Source organism: Salminus brasiliensis, chromosome 9 (genome assembly GCF_030463535.1).
Source record: "Salminus brasiliensis chromosome 9, fSalBra1.hap2, whole genome shotgun sequence".
Lineage (NCBI taxonomy): Eukaryota > Metazoa > Chordata > Actinopteri > Characiformes > Bryconidae > Salminus > Salminus brasiliensis.
This window is the reverse complement of record NC_132886.1, coordinates 28,797,882-28,816,998: the sequence shown is the minus strand read 5'-3', so window position 1 is coordinate 28,816,998 and position 19,117 is coordinate 28,797,882. Positions and strand designations below refer to the sequence as shown.

Genomic DNA, 19,117 nt, shown 5'->3' with positions numbered 1-19,117 from the left:
CCTTGACTGTCAGGTGTAACCTTAGATGTCTGTCAAGGGGTGAAAGGTGAAATTCAGTGATTTTGAGGAGAGGAGCAGAAAAAAACAGAACGAGCAGTAATTGGGGAAACCTTGTATTGAGTTAGTTATGTCAAACATTATAAATCAATGTAATGATTTTATTAGTTGTATTTAATGAAACTATAATACAAGCAGGTAGAGGAGAGTTTTAGAAACTTACCCATTCCGAACTTGTGCTTGCATGTACAATATTGGCACTCTCTCATTGATGCATGTGCTATAGCTGTGCTTCTACAATTGAATATTTACTGCTATGTATTTGACTCTGCATTGAATCTGACCTCCACCTCCAACAGTCATGCACACACACTAGTGAGCAAACACACACACACAGTGACAGTGAGCACATGTCCCCAGAGCGGTGGGCTGCAGTCTCTGCAATGCCCAAGGAGCAGAAAGAAGCCACCAATGCCCCAGGAGAGGGGCTGTAACATCTGTATAGCGCTATTTATCTATATATCTATAACTCTATATATAGAGAGAGCACAGGGTTGATGTTAACTGCCAGGCCACATTTCAGGTTTATGCTGTGAACTGTCTATTGTATTCGCTAGATTTCAGCATATTTAACTCTTTAAAGACAGGTGCATCGTATGTGACACACATTTGAGTGACATCAGTGTGATCATTAAATAATTAATCTTGAATAGGTCTTAAATAATTAACACATAATAACAATAATTCAATATATAAATCAGGAAATAAAATCAGCTTCTGCTGACTGGTGGATTATCTAAAGCCCACCCATGCTTTAGATTGAGCTGGTCACCCAGATAGGGTATGTCTGCAAACTACTCATAGCTAGCTTTTCACAGTTGAACTATATAGTCCCTTACATATTCATTGCTTCATTGCTATTCATTGTTATAAAATATCTGAATGACAATGAGTCATAGATTTGACTATATGACTTAATTCTCAACACTCAACTGAGGCAAGAGGGGTTTTTTATACACTGTTCTTGGGTTCACATCCTGGATGATTTTACACTTGATCTTAAAGAGATTTTGAATGTTATGGCTCTGATTGTAGTTCAGTGGAGTGTAGCTTAGAGTCCAAGGACTTTAGAAATAGCTTTATGACCTTTCCCAGACTGATTTCCTCTCTGTAGCATGACATGCCAGAGTGGACGACCTGTGTGCTGCCAGTTTTAATCTGATTCAAAGGCCCAAAGTTACATGTAGATTGGACAGGGATGGTGCAAATTTAGGCTGGTCATAAAATGAAGGACACACACTGGTTACTGATTGCTATATCTAAAGACCTCCTAATAATCTGGATTGCATTATCTGCATCATCTATATTTATGAGACTAAACATACTGTGAAAAATATGCACAAATGCAGAACTGTATTTTTTCTTATCACAAATGATTCTTAGAGTCATCAGTACATATTAAACTCTCTGGAAGCAAAAATGAGAACCATTCTTTAGGACACATGAGAATTACCCTGGTTATAGTAATCACCTTCTTGTTTCTAAACTTACTGTTTATTGCTCCACTGATCATATCCCCACAGAACTGGCCACCACAGAGCAGATATTATTTGGCTGGTGGGTCATTCTCAGCACTGCAGACACACTGACTTCCTGCGAGCACTGATTAAAAAGAACTAGAGGATGACTAACACAAAACTAGGTAGTGTTTAAGAACTCCAGCAGCACTGCAGTGACGCACCTTCTCAGTGGTGGTCCTGTGGGGTCCTGGTCATTGAAGAACAGAGTAAAAGAAGGCTAACAGAGTCGGCAGTGGAGTCTGTAATCACAGAACTCAGTGCTTCTGCATGGTCAGTAGAGCTGATAAAAAGCACAGTGAGTGTAGAAACATGAGGGTAGTATTAATGATATGGCTGATCGGCATACAGAAATCAAGTTTATAAACAACGCTACGCACCAATGCTTCTCTCTTTTCCTTTTATTCCATTGTCAGACGTTGTTGAACATATCTTTAGACTGCGATCACCTTTACTAGGTCTTGGGGATGGACTATACAGTGTGTGGGTAAAAAACATCATCCCAGGAAACCTGTTGTGTTTTTTTTGGTGATCTGTAAATGTGACCATTTATGTCCTGGCTTAATACCTACTGTGCCAACATGTCAAACATTATCAGACTGAACACCGATCACTATCAATGCAAAATATTCAAATAAAACGAGGAGATTGTCAGGGCGAAGACAAGAGTAACCATACCAGAGCTTATTCCTGACTTCATCCATTAGGGTGAAATAAATATTGAGAAACATACAACCCAAACAGTTACAACAGCAATGCAGACAGGTTGGTAGAAAGTGCGGTATTGGGATGTAAGCATACAGGGCATAACAGGTATGTGACAGCATACGCTTATGGTAACACTTTGTTTTGACAGTTTATTTTTCTCCCACCTGTTTGTAGCTCCCCCTAGCACTAGCAATGCTCCCAACACCAGAACATGTAACCTCCGATACATGCAAAGCCAGCCACCGCCTCTGTTCAAACTGGCGCTGATCCGTCATCGCTGATGCGGCAGCCGACACCCTCCAAGAAAAGGGTTTCCCAGATTCCCAGCTTCACCACTCCAGCCACTAGATTCCTGTGCCTGGGCCAACTTTGCTCATCACTTTAAGAGTGATGAGGGGAGAGAGAGCGCCATCTACCCACCCAGAGAAAGCATGACCAATTGTGCTCTCTCAGACTCCGGCTGCTGATGGCAAAGCGGCATGGCTTGGGATTCGAACTCAGGACCCCTGGGTAGCCATAGTGGTAGCGCATTAGACCACTGAGCCACTCTGAGCCTAAATGTGCTTTAAAGGGTTCTTCAAGTAATACCGTAGAAGAACCATTCTTAAAAATGTAAAAGGTTCTTCATGTTCACATTTCTTTTACAAAATTGGTGCAAAAGAAGAATCATTTGAAGCACCTCTATTTTTATGAGCGCCCTGCAGTTCATGATCACCAGATGACTCTTACCAAATAAAGTAACAACTGGAGCAACAGAAGAGATGGATAATTAAGGCCTAGAAAGTTACAAATCCAAATGATTACAATTGTATCTGATTTTTCGCCCATTTTCTCCCAAATTTGGACTGCCAATTGCCCAGAATCGCACAGGATGCCCCTAACACTACTGAGGGTGGACCCACACACGGCCCCTTGAACGCGTGTGCAGTCAAGATGCTCATTTTTCAAACTGCTGATGATGCAAAATTTGGATTACCTTACCAACTGATTTTTACTTTCTTTAGCTGGATCGTCCATCTCCACTGTTGCTCCAGTTGTCCAGTTATCACTCTATCTGGCATGGGTCAACCGGTGAAAGTAAAAATCCGCCCCAGGATTTTGTCCCAACTGAGGCGAATTTTTATATTCTGGACCCGGATTTTCCATCTCTAAAGAGCAGTAGATCATTTACAGAAGACAATCAAAATAAAGTGTGACCCATAGTTGTACTGAATAGAAATCAGAAAAGAATTAACTGTCAGAGTCCAGAAGGTGAGGAATTCGATAAGTAAGGATGACAAGAAGAGATAACAATGTGAGAAGAGTGGAGAAAAGCTAAAAGACGTGCATCCTGAGTGCATACCGTAGTAGCCTGTGAAATGCCAATAGCTGTACTGTCCAACTGCAAACTACTTCCATGCAATATTTGAAACCCTTTTGTAGGAATAATGTAATTGCCTCCTTTTTTAAAAAACACATTGAAGCATGATGTTGTTGGCGTCCTGCCAACTAACTACCAGTGCAAGATGAGCCTACTGCAAAAAAAATAAATAAAAAATGCTGCATTGGAATATTCGGTGTCAAGATAACACCGTGCGCAGTGTGAGTGGGATGTGACCAAATTGCCTCAAGCAGGGTTTACGGTACCACAGCCAGCCCGGTTAGCCCAGAAAACAACACAGAGTCAGGAAGGAGAAAGCTCATCTCCTCAAGGCACTGCAATAAAGACGGACAGAAACGGTTCTACCACGTGACCACGATACTGCCCATATAGCCCCATAGATACAGGTCATAAAAAATTATATATATCACATTAAGGGCATTCATAAATCAATACATCTGCTATAAAACAGTTACAAACACTTACACTCCCTAACTGCTGTTAGGCTAACCTAAATATATACTGCCTTTGTTTGTAGCATCACACACTGCATAGCAATAGCAATACATCACACTGAGATGAGGCTAATGCATAGCTAGCATTCTTGCATAAAGCTCTGAAGTGCCACCACTATTATATTATGGTGTAATGTGATTAAACCCAATTACTGTTACTGGTCATAATCTATAACACAACATAATATTACACTATGTTATCCAAACTGCCATAACATTAATACCATCTGCCTAACAGAGAGTAGGCTTGTGCCTACCCTTGTGCCACCACAACAGATCTGACCGTTCGAGTTATGGACTTCACAAGAGCTCTGAAGGCGTCCTGTGATATCTGGCACCAAGGCGGATAGCAGCAGATTCTTTAAGCCCTAGAAGTTATGAGGTGGGGCTTCCATGGATCAATGCATCAGTGAGCCTTAGGTCCCCTTGAACGTCTTTTTGCCACTTGAACCACTTTTTGCCACTTGAACCACTTTTTGCCACTTAAAACCTCTTTTTGTAGGTGCTATCCAGCATAACTGACCCTCGGCTCAGATTCTTATGGTTGTCCATTTTTCCTGCTACACAGTTCACCTGCTGACTAATATATCCTACCCCCTGAAAGATGCCACTGTACATGAAGATAATCAAGGTTTTTTACCTCACCTGGTAGTACTAATGTTATGGCTGATCTCTGTGTAAAAAAAAAAAAAAAAAAAAAGGAATGGTAGATGTAAAAAATATTTGATTCCAATTAATTTTGGTGCATTTCTATTGGTTTATTATGAAACGTTGACACAGTAGCAAGAACAACTACCAGATTTAATTGATGTTAAACATTCTTATCTTTTTCATATCTTTCTTCAGGTGATATTTTTAGAGGTGCAGGAAGGTATCAATTGATAAATGATATTGATGAATTGTAATAATTTGTTATGTTTTTTTATCACTTTTGAAATAAAATAAATATTGGGTTATTTAATTACTGATTATAAACAGCTTTCAGAATAATCTTAGGCTCTATTAATTTATTACACAGCATACACTCACACTACCAAGCTTTTAAAATGGGCTTTAGCTACCAGATATATTGACTAAATAGTGAGCAACTTAAAGCTAAAATGAACAGGAAGAGATTGAAGTAATCCTAACCTGAGGGGGCCCTTAGTGAGGAGTGGGCAGGGTATAAAGGAGCCAATCAATAGAAGTAAAAAATCCTCACTACTTTAGCATGAATTGAGGCTGAGTTACAGATGCAGCAGGATTGAATTTTCAAGCACTTGGGGTGCACATGCCAGATTTGGAACAGCGAAAGTGTGATTTACTAGCATAAAATGGGTGTTTTAGGTTTTTGGTGTTTTTTTGTCGGACAAATCACTACTTGTGTTAGCAAAATGCTACACAGAGTATTTATGTGAAAATGTTTGTAGATAAAAAACAATTGCATTTACTTGCACTTTAGCACCACAGGATGCTTAATCATTAGCATTATCGAAGCGTTCTGTCTGAATGCTTGTTTTATTTTTTAATTTTAAGCTTCCAGAGGAGGGGCAATAACGCATTGAAATAGAAACAGTGAGAATGACCTGACCATGCCTGACCCATTTTGCAAGGACACATATAAATAACAGAATAACAGAAAATAATGGAGATGAATTGGAATTGGTCCATTTTAGCCTGTTAAGAATATATCTAATGTTAGGTTTGAAACAGGAAAAACTAACGGAAAATAATGGAGATGCCTTGTTCTGTATTTAGCCTGCTAAGGATATAACACACATGGACTAATGGTAGCTTTGGAACAGCAAATAAGTAATGGATAAATAATAGAGATTTTTCTTGTTCTGTCATTGGCCTGTTAAGAATATAACACACAAGGACTAGTGTTAGGATTGGAACCGCAAAAAAAATAATGGAAAGTAATGCAGATATCTTGTAAAACTTTTAGCTTGTTAAGAATATATCACAGTGGGACTAATGGCAGGTTTGGAACAGCAAAAAATAACAGAAAATAAAGGAGATGCCTTGTTCCGTTTTAGCCTGCTAAGGATATAACACAGATGGACTAATGGTAGGTTTGGACCACGAAAAAAATAATGTAAAGTAATGCAGATATCTTGTAAAACTTTTAGCTTGTAAAGAATATATGGACTAATGGTAGGTTTGGACCAGGAAAAAAAGAACAGAATAATGCAAAATAATGTAGACACCTTGTTCCATTTTAGCTTGTTAGGAATATATAACAGAGGGACTAATGTTCGGATTGAAACAGGAATAAAATAATGGAAACACCTTGTTTCGCTTTTAGCCTGCTAAGGATATAACACAGATGGACTAATGGTAGTCGGCATTAAATTACAAATGTTTTTTGTTGGATGAATCATTTGTGTTAATAACATGTTACGAGGAGTATTTATGAGAAAATGTTTGTAAATATCCAAAATTAACATTTACTCACACGTTAAAACAAGAGGATGCTTAATCATTAGCATTAGTGAAGAAATAATATGTGTTTGTGACAATAGTTTTGTCTAAAGGCTTATTTCTTTTAAAGGTTCAAGCTACCAGGGGACAGGAGAAGTGAGAAACTGTGAGAATGACTTGGGCTTTTTTGCAATGACAAATGAAAATAATAGAATAATGGACAATAAAGAAGGCGCCTTGTTCCGTATTAAGCCTGCTAAGAATGTAACACAGAGGGACTTGTGTTAATTAGCTGCTCTAATCTTTTAGATATGCTTTTGTCCCAAAAAACTCCCAGTGTGGTCCAATAAAGACTTAAGTACACTTTATTTGCAGCTACATTGCAGTTATATGCTTCACATTACGCATGCGTGTGTCGAAATATCTGGACAGTACAAGTATTGGCATGACACCTACGTTTCACTTAGCAGCATCGGCGCAGTGCAAATCCACATCATTCAGCGATGAATGTACATATCTGTGGGCCAGTTACTACCATCCTCCCCATGTCTGTCCCTGTCCCTCTCTCTATTTCTGTCCCTGTCCCGCTCTCGACTCGGGTAGTGATAGTGGTTGTGATGAGGGAGGCTGTAGTGCTTTTCGTGGTGAGAGCGCAATTGCTGTTCGTGATGGGAACGTAGCGATTGTTCGTGATGGGGGTGTAGCGGCTGTTCGTGATGCGGCTGCAGCGGCTCATGATAAGGCCGCTCGTGGTGGTGGGAACGTATCTGGCCCTGGTGTCTGTGCTGCCTGTTGCGCTCGTTGTGCTTCAGCTCGTAGTCTTGTCCATGAGGGGAGTGCTCATCGTAAACGTCCGTGGTCCCGCGGTGATGGTGGTGGTGGTGATGGTGGTGGTTGTGATGCTGGTGGTTGTGATCCCTGTGGGTTGTAGTCCTGTTGTGGTACACATCGATTTGGTCCAGGTCGTCCTCGTCCATCACCATGCGTCGGCTCCGGGGCTCAGTGTACACTGAGTCCTTGCTGGGTATCAGCTCGATGTCTGTGGACTGTGGGTGGGCAGAGTGGTGGTTGTGTTGCTCTGTGCGATTTATGCCAGACCGGTGGTGGTGGTGGTGGTGATGATGATGGTGGCTATGCTGGGGTCTCTTTGGCTCACTTCTAAGTAGCCTTTCCTCCTCCACAGCCTCTTCCTCCCTTGCCTCCTCCTCCTCCTCCTCTTCCTCCCTCTGTTCCTCAGCCTGGGGTGGCTCCTCCAGTTGGTTCTCCTTGGATCCTTTCCTCTTGGTGGCCGCTGTCCTCTTGCTTTTGGGTTCATCCTGATGTCAGGGATTACAAAACATGAAGTTAGCTGTAAGATGTAATCAGAGCTTGATCTAAGGGGCATGTGAGGAGGACACTAGATTATTAATACTCCAGTTTTTAGTCCATAAATGATTCATTAGGGCTGGTTAGACAGGCTGGTGGTGTTGTAATCATGGGCTCCTCTAAGCATTTGGCCGAGGATCTGAAATCAATACTGTAATTGATGCCAACAATGTACATAAAGACTATAATGTCCTCTGTCCAAAATGTCATTGACGAATGGACTTAAGACCCTGGGATCATTCTTATATTTTAAATTTTTCTGTATAATACTTAACTGTAATGTTGTTGGGAAGGTGTTCAGCAAAGTTTACAAAGGAAACGCTCCTCAAAAATGGCCAAACATGCACTCGTCTGACCTCTCTGAGATCAGTCTGGGCGTGGTCTTATTCTAATGAATGTGTGTGACTGAGGGCTGTTACCATGGCAACGCACACAGCCTTGAGGCAGACAAGTCGCGGTTTGAGGGAGACAAAGATAGGTTTAGTTTTAGCTCTAGCTTTAGCTCTCCAGGCAGACTGGAAGACAGGGTGGTGCCATGTTAGCCTTGAGATTGGGCAGGGGTATGCTGACCTAAACCTGGCCCACTTTTAGGACCACTTATTCCACATCGAGACGAGAGCAATACTGGTGAAATACAGCAGACATTGATTAGACATTGGGAAGATATTCATAAGACATACTATATACATTTACCCTGAAGAGCCAGATTCACTTCATTAAAAAAATAAAAACTCAGATTCAGCTTCCATTAGGGCTTTAAAGGGAACTGTGGACAAGACAACACAAAGCAAACCCCCTGCAGGGAGGCTTAGCCGACACCAGTGGTGGTGCACAGTTCTCACCTGCAATCTTACGTGCAATCTCATTGCAAAAGTCAATTAATGGAATATGCAAATCTAGAGGAATTCCACAAATGCTGTAGATTGATGAGTTAAAAATGGACAACAGAACTCTGGCCATAATCACTAGAGGTATGTTTGGGGAAAAAAACACATGGGAGCAGATCTACAGTATTACGCTTTGAGGCTACTAAAAGGGTTAGGGACAAGTAAATCAAAAAAGCTGAAAAGAGGCAGGAATTGATCTGCGAAGCTAGCGATCCACAGGATGGCTCATAATTCACCATCTTTACGATTTTTCAAGCAACCTAATGCTTTTGAATTGGTTCTCACAGTCCCCATTGTGATCATGCTGTGGATGCAAGCTGGTCCAAAAACTAGACACATTTTGTGAGAAAGGATGGGTGAAATTTCCTAAAACAAGAACAAAAACACTAGCTTGCTACAAAATATGTTTGCAAGTCAAGATAAGGAGAAAAGTTTTGGGACACATGTGCGCTCAAAGTTTCTTCTGAAATTAAGAGAATGAAAAATAGTCCTGTAACTGTCTCTACTGTCCAGAGAAGAATTCTTTCTACTAGATTTTTGAGCATTTCTGTAAAGACTTAGATAGCATTCAGTGACAAGATCACCACCCCACCTCATGCACTCGCTAACTCATTCTAAATATATTGGATGGAGCACCAACTACCATTCCAGAGAACACAGCTCCACTGCTCCATAGCTCAATGCTACGTAACATAGCTAATTCAACAGTAACTCTGGTACATGAGTTCTGCTCTTCTTTGGAAAGTAAAAGGAATTCATTGTCCAGAAGAAGGTGCCAAAGGACCAGTTTGGCAATCATTTTAAAGGTAAAGAAGCACTGGATGCTGAAAGTGCTTCATGCCATCTGAGCAGAATACGGCCATCGTTATAAATAATTCAGTAATATTAGAAGCAGGGAGAATGTAAGCTATAGGGTACTTGAATTTGGATTGTGATAATATTGTTCACTGTGAAAATTCAGCAGGCAATAACTGTTTGGCACATTTTTTATTATCGTTCAAGCTTAGGGTATGCACAGGGAAAGGGACAAGCTATGTAGCACTTAGCTAAGTATTACAAGGCATGGACTTTCTTCCAAAGATATACACACATAGATGCTGCAACTGGTTCAGCTAAGCATGTCAACAGTGCCACATTTCCAGACAATAAAAGATAAGAAAGATACAGTCCTACATTTTGATGATGTGTGAAGTTTTGCTAACTTGTGCTTGGTAGTAATATTGTATTTCTATCTAAGCACACTCTTATAGATAAGCAATAGAGATCATGCTGATGATCTGTGCAACATAGTTACTGATGTATTATTAATTTATTAAAAAATATATATTTTTATGTATTTGTCTATTTGCTTTGCTTTTCTTTTTTTTCTTTTTAAGTAAATCTAAACACATTAGTACACTTGGTCAGTTCTTATGGCTGTTATCAGCTTTTATTAGAATTTTGACAGTACACATAGATACTGTAGATGCAGTAGTTGCAGGAATTTATATTTTTCAATACTGTGACAAGTAAAGTGTGCATTAACATGTAATGATCTTTAGAAAACAGGGTGAAAATATGTTTAATAATAAGTACATCATGGCCAATTCAATAGCAAGAACTCTTCATCTCAATGCACATGCATTTGTTTACAAGCACCCCTTGTCCATTCTAAACTGAAGGACCTATAGATGGATCATCTCAACACCCAATGCAGCATCTATGCATGGACATCTATTCTTTCTACCAGCTAATTAGAGACTAAGCCTTCTAACTTAAAAAAAGGAACAAACTTTCTTAATTTAGCGTTTAATGAGAGTTTAATGGGCGTTTAATGAAGCACACTACACTAACTATTTCATCTCACTCACCAGAGGTTCTTCTACCTCAAATCTGACTTCTTTAAACGTCCAAGAGACGTTTTAGATGACGATGAAGGGGAAAAGAATTGACAAATATCATGAACAAGCAGAACACAAAAATAACACAATGGGCCAAATTCATAAAACTCTCTGCTGAATTTACTGACAAGTAAAGCAGCCTGGTTTATGTTTGTGTGATATATATAGTGCTACCACTCTTTTGCCTTGTTTGCATGTGCCATTAGTAATTCACAACACAACAATTCACCACATAAACTAACTACTTAACCTGTCTGATGGTAAATTTCCTGGTAAGAAGCCAAAATGGATTTCATTATCTTTTCTACAAAGTTTTTAAACATGTTCGGTTATGCAGGCAAGTCTAGATGTATGTGTTAACACTATTGCAATTAACAATTTCATTTGATCCAAATTGAGAATCATGACAAAATGTTTAGGGATCATTAATGTAAAATTCAGCATCAAGCTTTTAAGAACAGCTCAGAATGAGGCTTTGCCATTCAGGTTAAATGGCAAAAATGGATTGAGGACAAATAATTTTGATCATTTACAAGGAGTTGAAAGGGCTTAGTGTGGTCCAGCAGTCTAAAGCACTGCCTCTATAGCCCGAGGGTTGCGATTTTTAAAGCAACCAGAGCACAATTGGCCGTGCCACATCTACATTTACATTTACATTGAAGGCATTTAGCGGACGCTCTCATCCAGAGCAACTTACAAAAGTACTTCACTGTTTACTCTGTGAACACTGTTCGTAGAGGCAAGGATCCAAAGATACCTCTAAGCTTAGATTAATCATTACATGTTTCATCATTAATATGCATTAGATCACTGACATTAGGATTTTAGGCATTTACTGAGCACATGCAAAAATACAAAAAAGAGTGGCACACTTATAACTGCCGTGATGACTTTATAAATAGGAGTTAATGACTGCAGCATTTACTGAGTTCTATGAATCTGGCCCAATACTTGTGGCTGTTTTGACTGCTATTTCGCTAAATCAGTGTCTCTCCATTACTCAAGCTAGTCTCTATGTTGTGATGTTGCTTCTGCTAGATGATTTCTTAGCGTACCTTCGCTGGTGTAGGGCTGGTGGGAAGTGTGTTCTCTGCTAGTTTCTCTACCAGGGGGTTGGCCGGCTCCATCTCTGGAGGATGGGTGGCTCTCCAGTAAGTCTCCAGGTATTCAGCTATGTGCTCACAGGCATCTGAAAGCTGGTTCTCGTCTAATATAACATCAAAGATCTCCTAAAAAATGAAGCATCAAAGGGCAGGCATAGGTAAGTATATTGAACATAACATGGCATTTATTTATTGTATTGGCATACATTTATTTATTGTATTGGCATACATTTATTTATTGTATTGGCATACATTTATTTATTGTACAAACCTCATCTATGTCACTGTCTGCCTCAAAGGTCCCTTAAGGTTCCTTTGCAACATTTAAAACCCATTTAAAAAATCTCTTGATAATCAGATCAACTCTAATTAAGGCCTTAAGCAAGTCAGAAATGAGAGCACAATCAAGGAAATTAGGGCAACTTGGAAAAAAGGAGGACATATGAACTCAAATTAAGTTTTCATTTGATTTCTCAAGAAATATCAAAATGTAGAAATTCATCTGTAAATGTAGAATAATGATGTAAGAGTGCTTTTTCTTAGAAAGTTTGATCCAGTTCAATTTAAAGAACTAATGGCATCTGAAATTATTCTCTTAAGGCATTTAATTAAGCACACAGCTTACAATGACTAATAAGGACGCTCTTACATTGGGGCATTGGGCAAGTTTATCTGCAGCCACCATCTGAACGTTAAGATGTTTGGTCTGAGACTTTCCCCTGGTCTTTATCAATCTTGTGAGAACCTGAAGCATCAGAGAAAGAAACAGTAGGAAGGAGAAAGATGAACAGGAGAAGATTAGAGTTGTAGCAGTGGTTTTCCTAAAACGGTCCTCAGGCCCCCCCTTTTTTTATTGATGGTGGGATTTGGGATTGAACAAAAATGTAGACTGTGTAGGGGGCCCTGAGAACTGAATATGGAGTTACTGGATTAATGAGTGTTTTACACACTCTACTATTACCATTATTTTATACTTATTCTGTGGGCACATACTTAATGAAAAAACATGTGATAAATGATAATTCTATACAACATTTTAAGTAAGTTTGCTTTAAGAAAATCTGTTTTAGGGCCAATCCAGGTGTGTTTTTATCAGGTATTTCACTGCAGTTATTTAACTTTACTGGGAGCTGGCATCAATCAGACTCTATTATAAGATACTGAACACACTATGAGAGTTCATTTAAAAGAGATCAGCAAACAAAAACAAAAGAGATCAGTCCAGAACGTCACTTTATAGAAACTGTTTACTAAAAACATAGTGATTTTACTTCAGCAATAATTACCAGCACATCTCACCTACATTGTATCTCTATAAATAATACAACCACACAACGTTCGGATTGATACAGAATAAAACTCAGCATTAAGGTACTCGGATCAAATGTAAAATCAACTTTTTTTTAATCTAGCAAATATATTGTTTATATTATATATTTTAACCTCAGAATGTATGTACAACTTCAAGTTATAGCTTCCAATTGTTACACATCACCTTGCCACTGTTAGAGGGCTGGCATGTGTTTATGTTGAATTGCTGGGTGAACTGAAGGGGGTTACTGAATTGCTGTGAGCTCAAACCTTTGGGGATGAGATCTTGACATAGACAAGGATTGGGGCCAAGGAGGTCTTGCTGAGCTGGAGGGGGTGGTTTATTGTGTCTGCGTCCAGGACTACCAGCTGCAGGCTTCTGGCCAGCTCAAAGATCCTCTCCACCTCGCCTTGGATCTGGGCTGCAAGAACATGGAAAATAACTTAACATTTTAAAGGATAAATTAATTATTTCATTTGAAGAACGAAGAACATTTATCTAGCAATGCTTGTACCAAATCATTCAACCAACTGCTCCGCTCTGACAGCACGTATACACAAGAATGCAACCAGTATTACTTTATCCAGAAACTGCTGAGTCCCAAATAATCCCCAAATTATACCTAATCTCTAGTCTGCCACATCAGTGCATTTCCATATTTTCTTAAAAGCATAGAAACCTGTTGACTTAAAGATATTTAAAATTTGGGAAGTGCAATTTCCAAACTTATTTTCTCAGCCCTAAAAGAGCCATAGAGTGGAATATTATATTTTACTTGGAAAGGTTAGGCTTAATTAAGAAGAGTTTAATACATGCAACTACATACTATGAACCTCAAACACTGTTGTCTCTTCATTGAAATTAAAATCTCGCAGAACCATAACAGAGCTGTAAAATGGGCCAGTTTTAACTCCCATCACTGTTACGTATCTTGAGTTATGAGCCTTGAATGAATTTACATACACTCAGCCCTTTAGAGAATGCTGAATGCAACCTTGGGAGACTAAAAGCTAACACTGGGTTGACTGGAAAAGGAAAAAGAGCACCATAGAGAATATGGTGAAGCAAGTAGGTGCTAGGCTAAAAGGTAACCCAGCTGACCAGCTACAATCTCTTCAGCTAGCTAACTGCATACTGCTCTGAGAGGTATCATGAAGATAGCAACACTATCCAGTAAGATGTACAAAAAATAAGTTGTTTATGCTGTACTAGGCTTGGCTGTGCCATGCTATTTGATCCATTGCATTGCCATAATCCAGACAATAAAAGCAGAGCCCTTCGTTAAAGGAAAATCAGTGTGCTTCATTCTGAGGCAAAATAACAAGGCTGTAAATAGGCTTTTAAATCTACATCTGAGCAACTGAGCATTTTTCACCCCAACCAAAAATCACATATGTACAATTTATATATCAAATAACAAGTTTAAATATGCAATAAATGCATTCTATGGCACTTTTAAGGCAGTGGTTCTCAAACCATCCCAAACCAGTGCTTTGCTAGACTGCTGTTTTAGGATTAGGCACTGATTTGTCACTTTTCTCAAAAGAAAAATAGAAACTTCTCTGTAGACTTTACCATTGGATTCTTCTAACTTGGCCAAATAAAACACACTGTATCAAGACCATCATGTTAAATACGTGGTATTTACAGCACTGTGATGATATTAATACAAAAAAGAATGACCAGACCATGCTGAATGAATGGCAAAACATGAAGTGGATGGTAAAAGGTAGCGTTCAGCTCCAGATGAAATTACAATCAAAGCAACGCAGAGAGAACCTTGCACAAATGCACAAATGCATCAAACAGAACCGGAACATTCTCCTCACAAACTCCAGCTGAATTCTAGCTTTTCTCTAGAACACAAACACAGAGAGCTCTGCGTTTACATATCCCACTCTTGGAGCATTTGCTGTATGAGGGCTGACTAGCACTTGTAGTGATAGTGCTACAGCTAATGGAATGTAATTGCTGCTAGTGGTTGTACTGAAACCAACAGGAATGGGGTTGGGAGCAATACATACCCGCGGCATCTGAGGCAAGAGAGCATTATGTGGGACAGAGCGGAGAGAACCAATCAGTCCCCTCTACAGTGTGAGCAACATTAGCTAGCTATACATTTCATAACCCTACTCAGACAGAAAACACTGTCCAGGTTTACCCCAGTATTACAGTACAACAGGGAGTTAGAAGGTTTTGAGGGGTTTGTGTGTGTGAGGGGTAGGACAAGGTTTTCTCTGAAAGTAGGGAAACTCATATTATCCTAATATAAAAAAGGCCCTAAATCCTTATTGTCATCTTTTGACAAAAATGAAGTTTGTGTTCCTCAAACTGGTAGTAAGGCAAATACTTTAGTAATGCCCTTCTTAATGCTCCATGATGTAAATCTAAAATACACCTAGGGGCCATATGTATGCTCACATAGTTTCCATTTGTCAATTTTCCACCAGATTTTTGAAAAACTATGCACATCCATTTCCTAATGTCGGTATTTCCTCCTGTATTTACTCAAAACAGCTGGAAAACGCACATAATAACCCCATTAAAACCAATTAAAAAATGCATCAGTTGTCGAACTTTGAAAAGTGTGCAAATTTCAGGGATCCGATGGGAGTAACCGACTGGGTGATGATGGTGGTTGTAAACCTCCTATATTAATGAAATTACAATGCAGTATATATAATCCATAACGCATTCAATTAAAGAGAATGGAAAGGGACTATGGCTGTTTTAACAAGTGGGGCAGTCTTTGGTGTGAGCAATGGTATCACCAAGGATATTTCTGAAGATTTAGGGGCTCTAACTAACTTCCAACATAGAGTCCCTTCAATCACCTCCACCTAATCTTATTATTTTGTATATTTGCAGTTGGTGTAGTGTAGTAGGTACCAACATTGTCCTCCCGTAGCAGACTGGGTTCCATTTGAACTGCGATGTTGGATTTTTGAGTTCCAAGAAAGAAGTATGAACTGGAATGCCCCTACAAGTCGGATTTTCTACTTGGAAAGTCGGGAGAGCCTCACCAAACCTGAGTTCAAAATCCAAGATGGCTGCACCGTACATCAACAGTAAGTAAAAGCAGTAGTATTGTACTGGTTTATTAACACTTCTGTCTATGTGTGGCTCATTATATCAGTTGTACTGTCCAAACTCTATCTGTGGATGTGTTTCCATGATGTTTGGATCCGTATAAAGCGTTGTTATCAACTAGTGTCACTAACAATGCTAACCTGGGACATAACTGGCATAAACAGTGGGTCATATTTTGGTTAGATTCACCATAAGACACTGGTAAAGAATCATCGAACCAGTTGTGGTAAACTCTGAAGTCTTTAGCTAACTAAATGTTTTGAAATAGTGTACAATTATCTGAATGTTCAACTGGAACGTGGTCAACTCAGGTATGTCATTCCCAGCTCCCACATCCAAATTTTGAGGTAAATGGAACGTAGCATAATAATTCCTACTCCAGTTAGGCCCCCCCACACCACACCACTATAGCCTCCTACCTGTGTAACACGATTCTGACATAGGTAGCTGTAAGAGTCTTAAGTAAACAATAAAACATAAGATAAAATTTATTTGAGAACTTCTTCATCTTGAGTAATATTTATATAAAAGGAAAATAAAAAAAAATTTCAACTAATAAAGAAACTTTTTAACAGTGTTTTGAGCCTCTTCAGTCTTTTTAGTTGTCTGTTTCTCCAGATGTATATGCGCTCTTTATCTTTATATAATTTCTGATCTATGTTTCAAGCAGCATTCTCCATTCTTTCCCCATCACATGGGTCCCAGTGCAGTAGCCTGAACCACGGCAAACAGAGAATCACTTTTAGCTAAAAGCAGTCCTGGATATCCTTTACCCATTATAACAAAATACATATTCCACGCTATCTGTTTAAAACACGCTTTAATAAGCTATTTTTTGTAGTGTAACTGAGCTTACAGACACACTGACGCCAGTTCTTTCTGCAGTACCTCTCTTTTCCACTAGAAGTCAGTAATTCCCATTCTGCCTCAATGCATATGCAACCTCCAGAGTATGCAGAGGAGTACACATTTTTTTACATTTTTTAATATCAGTCTAGGTAGGTAGACTGTCGCTCAGAAGAATTTATTAGCATAAACACATTTCATACATATGGCCCCTGGAATGTTGTGCACAAATGAAAGATGAGGAGCTTAAAATAAAGCATTACCGAGGCTGGAGCGAGTGTTGGAGCGATCCATTATAGCGTGTTTGCTGGGGTTGTTCAGGATAGACCGTTTAGCAAGAGCAATATCTGCCGTCACCCGAGTGATTGTTATCCTAGCAAAAAAAAATACAAAGACAAAGGAGAAAAAAAGACATGACATATTGTTAGTGAACCGTATTATTGCTACTTCATCAGAATCTGAGGGAAATCCTTTACAGACATTCAGTGACTGGTGAACACAACAATGAAGCCTGGTGTGACTACATACCTGCCTTCAAATCTGTGTTTTAAAAAATCAAAGAGAGCCTTTTGCATCATGTCTGTAACCTGTAAAAAAGAAAAAGAGAGAGGACGGGAGAGAAGGAGGGGCAAGTGAAACTTTAATCACCACATAATCTGTTCATAAGCCCTGTTAAATCCTCCAGACTGAGAGGCAGACTGCAGAAATGAGAGCTGTACAGTAGATGGAGTAGTAGACCATGTGTATATGAGATCATAGAAAGCCTTAATGTAGAGCTGCACCATATGACCAAAATACCAGGGTTCTGATTTCACTGCCATTGCGCTATATTGTGTAGTATATGAAAACACACATAAGCGCACTAAACAATAATGTCAAAATATTATATATATATATATATATATATATATATATATATATATATATATATATATATATATATACATATAATATTACAAAAGCAGGTTAAATGCTTAAAGTCCTTGCCTGAATTATTTTGACCAGAATAAGTCACTGTTGTTGGATTACATTAAAGTGCTGATTCATCGAAACACCCACAGAAAAACTGGACGAGGTGATTTTGGTGACCTATAGATAATGTAGCTATATAAGCAGTGCTGCTAGATTGGCTACTAAATTCAGAAAAATATGAAGTTCCCCATAATCTAAACAAGACAGATAATCCAGATAAAATTGCAACCTTATTCTGCCATGCCCACCTTCAAGAGCTAGCTTCTTTTGTCTTTGTCCTAGAATTTCCGGTCATATAGTATTAGATGGTTTATGGCTGTACTTGGTTCAAAGGGACTGTAGTCTGAAGTAGACTGATCATAAAGTAGTTGTAGCCAAATTATTAATTATTAAAGTTATTTAGAGCCATTTAGAGTAGAGCTAACTAGCTTTCCAGCGCAAAACAAAAAATGTTGTGGGTGCTCCACAAAAAGGAGTGTTGTTGAAGGCACTACATTTAAAACATCCACCCAAACGTCCTTAGTAAACTTCTATTACCAAACGATAAAAGATAAACACAATAAAAGATACATAAAATTCATTTCCTAAGAATAACATACTATTTTTAACATGACATTTGCATCTAAAAATTTAAACATTTTATACATAAATCAAAAAAAAGGATATTTATTGATTGATTAATTTTCAAAGGATATTGATTTTTAAAGGATATTGATTAATTTTTAGTATATAAAAACCTTTTTGTAAATATTTTATGCTTTGTGTTCGTCCTTCAGTTTAACTTACCACTCCGTCACGCTAACTTGTTTGTCAATAAATAATGCACTGTTGCTTTAAATCACATAACATAGAGGAAGTGACATATGGCTCCCATGTCTAAGTAAAAACCAAACAATAGCCCCACCAGTTTGTACAGAAGTAACCTGTAGTAACTGAGTGATATACCTTAGTGTGTAATAGGACTTGCTTCATTAAGGTTTAATAGGGTTAAAGAACAAAAACTGCCCCAGCCTCAATGGCAGGTAATTGCTCGCCTGCTTTTGTTGACATTTTAGCTGTTAGATTTTAGCAGATTTTAGCCGTTACTGTTACCAACTATTTA

General features: G+C 38.8%; 1 protein-coding gene across 2 annotated transcripts in view; it reads right to left on the bottom strand.

The window, feature by feature from the left end:
- Positions 1 to 1,960: 1,960 nt before the first annotated feature.
- cacnb2b (calcium channel, voltage-dependent, beta 2b) overlaps positions 1,961 to 19,117 on the bottom strand; it is a 75,147-nt gene continuing 57,990 nt past the window's right edge. For both annotated transcript variants that reach the window (XM_072688128.1, XM_072688129.1), the window contains 6 exons: positions 17,572 to 17,630; positions 17,307 to 17,416; positions 13,377 to 13,528; positions 12,445 to 12,540; positions 11,748 to 11,921; positions 1,961 to 7,876 (listed from right to left, as the gene is read on the bottom strand). In XM_072688128.1, coding sequence (XP_072544229.1) covers positions 7,058 to 7,876; positions 11,748 to 11,921; positions 12,445 to 12,540; positions 13,377 to 13,528; positions 17,307 to 17,416; positions 17,572 to 17,630 — 1,410 coding nt within the window. In that variant the 3' untranslated portion in view covers positions 1,961 to 7,057. The remainder of the gene's footprint in view (positions 7,877 to 11,747; positions 11,922 to 12,444; positions 12,541 to 13,376; positions 13,529 to 17,306; positions 17,417 to 17,571; positions 17,631 to 19,117) is intronic.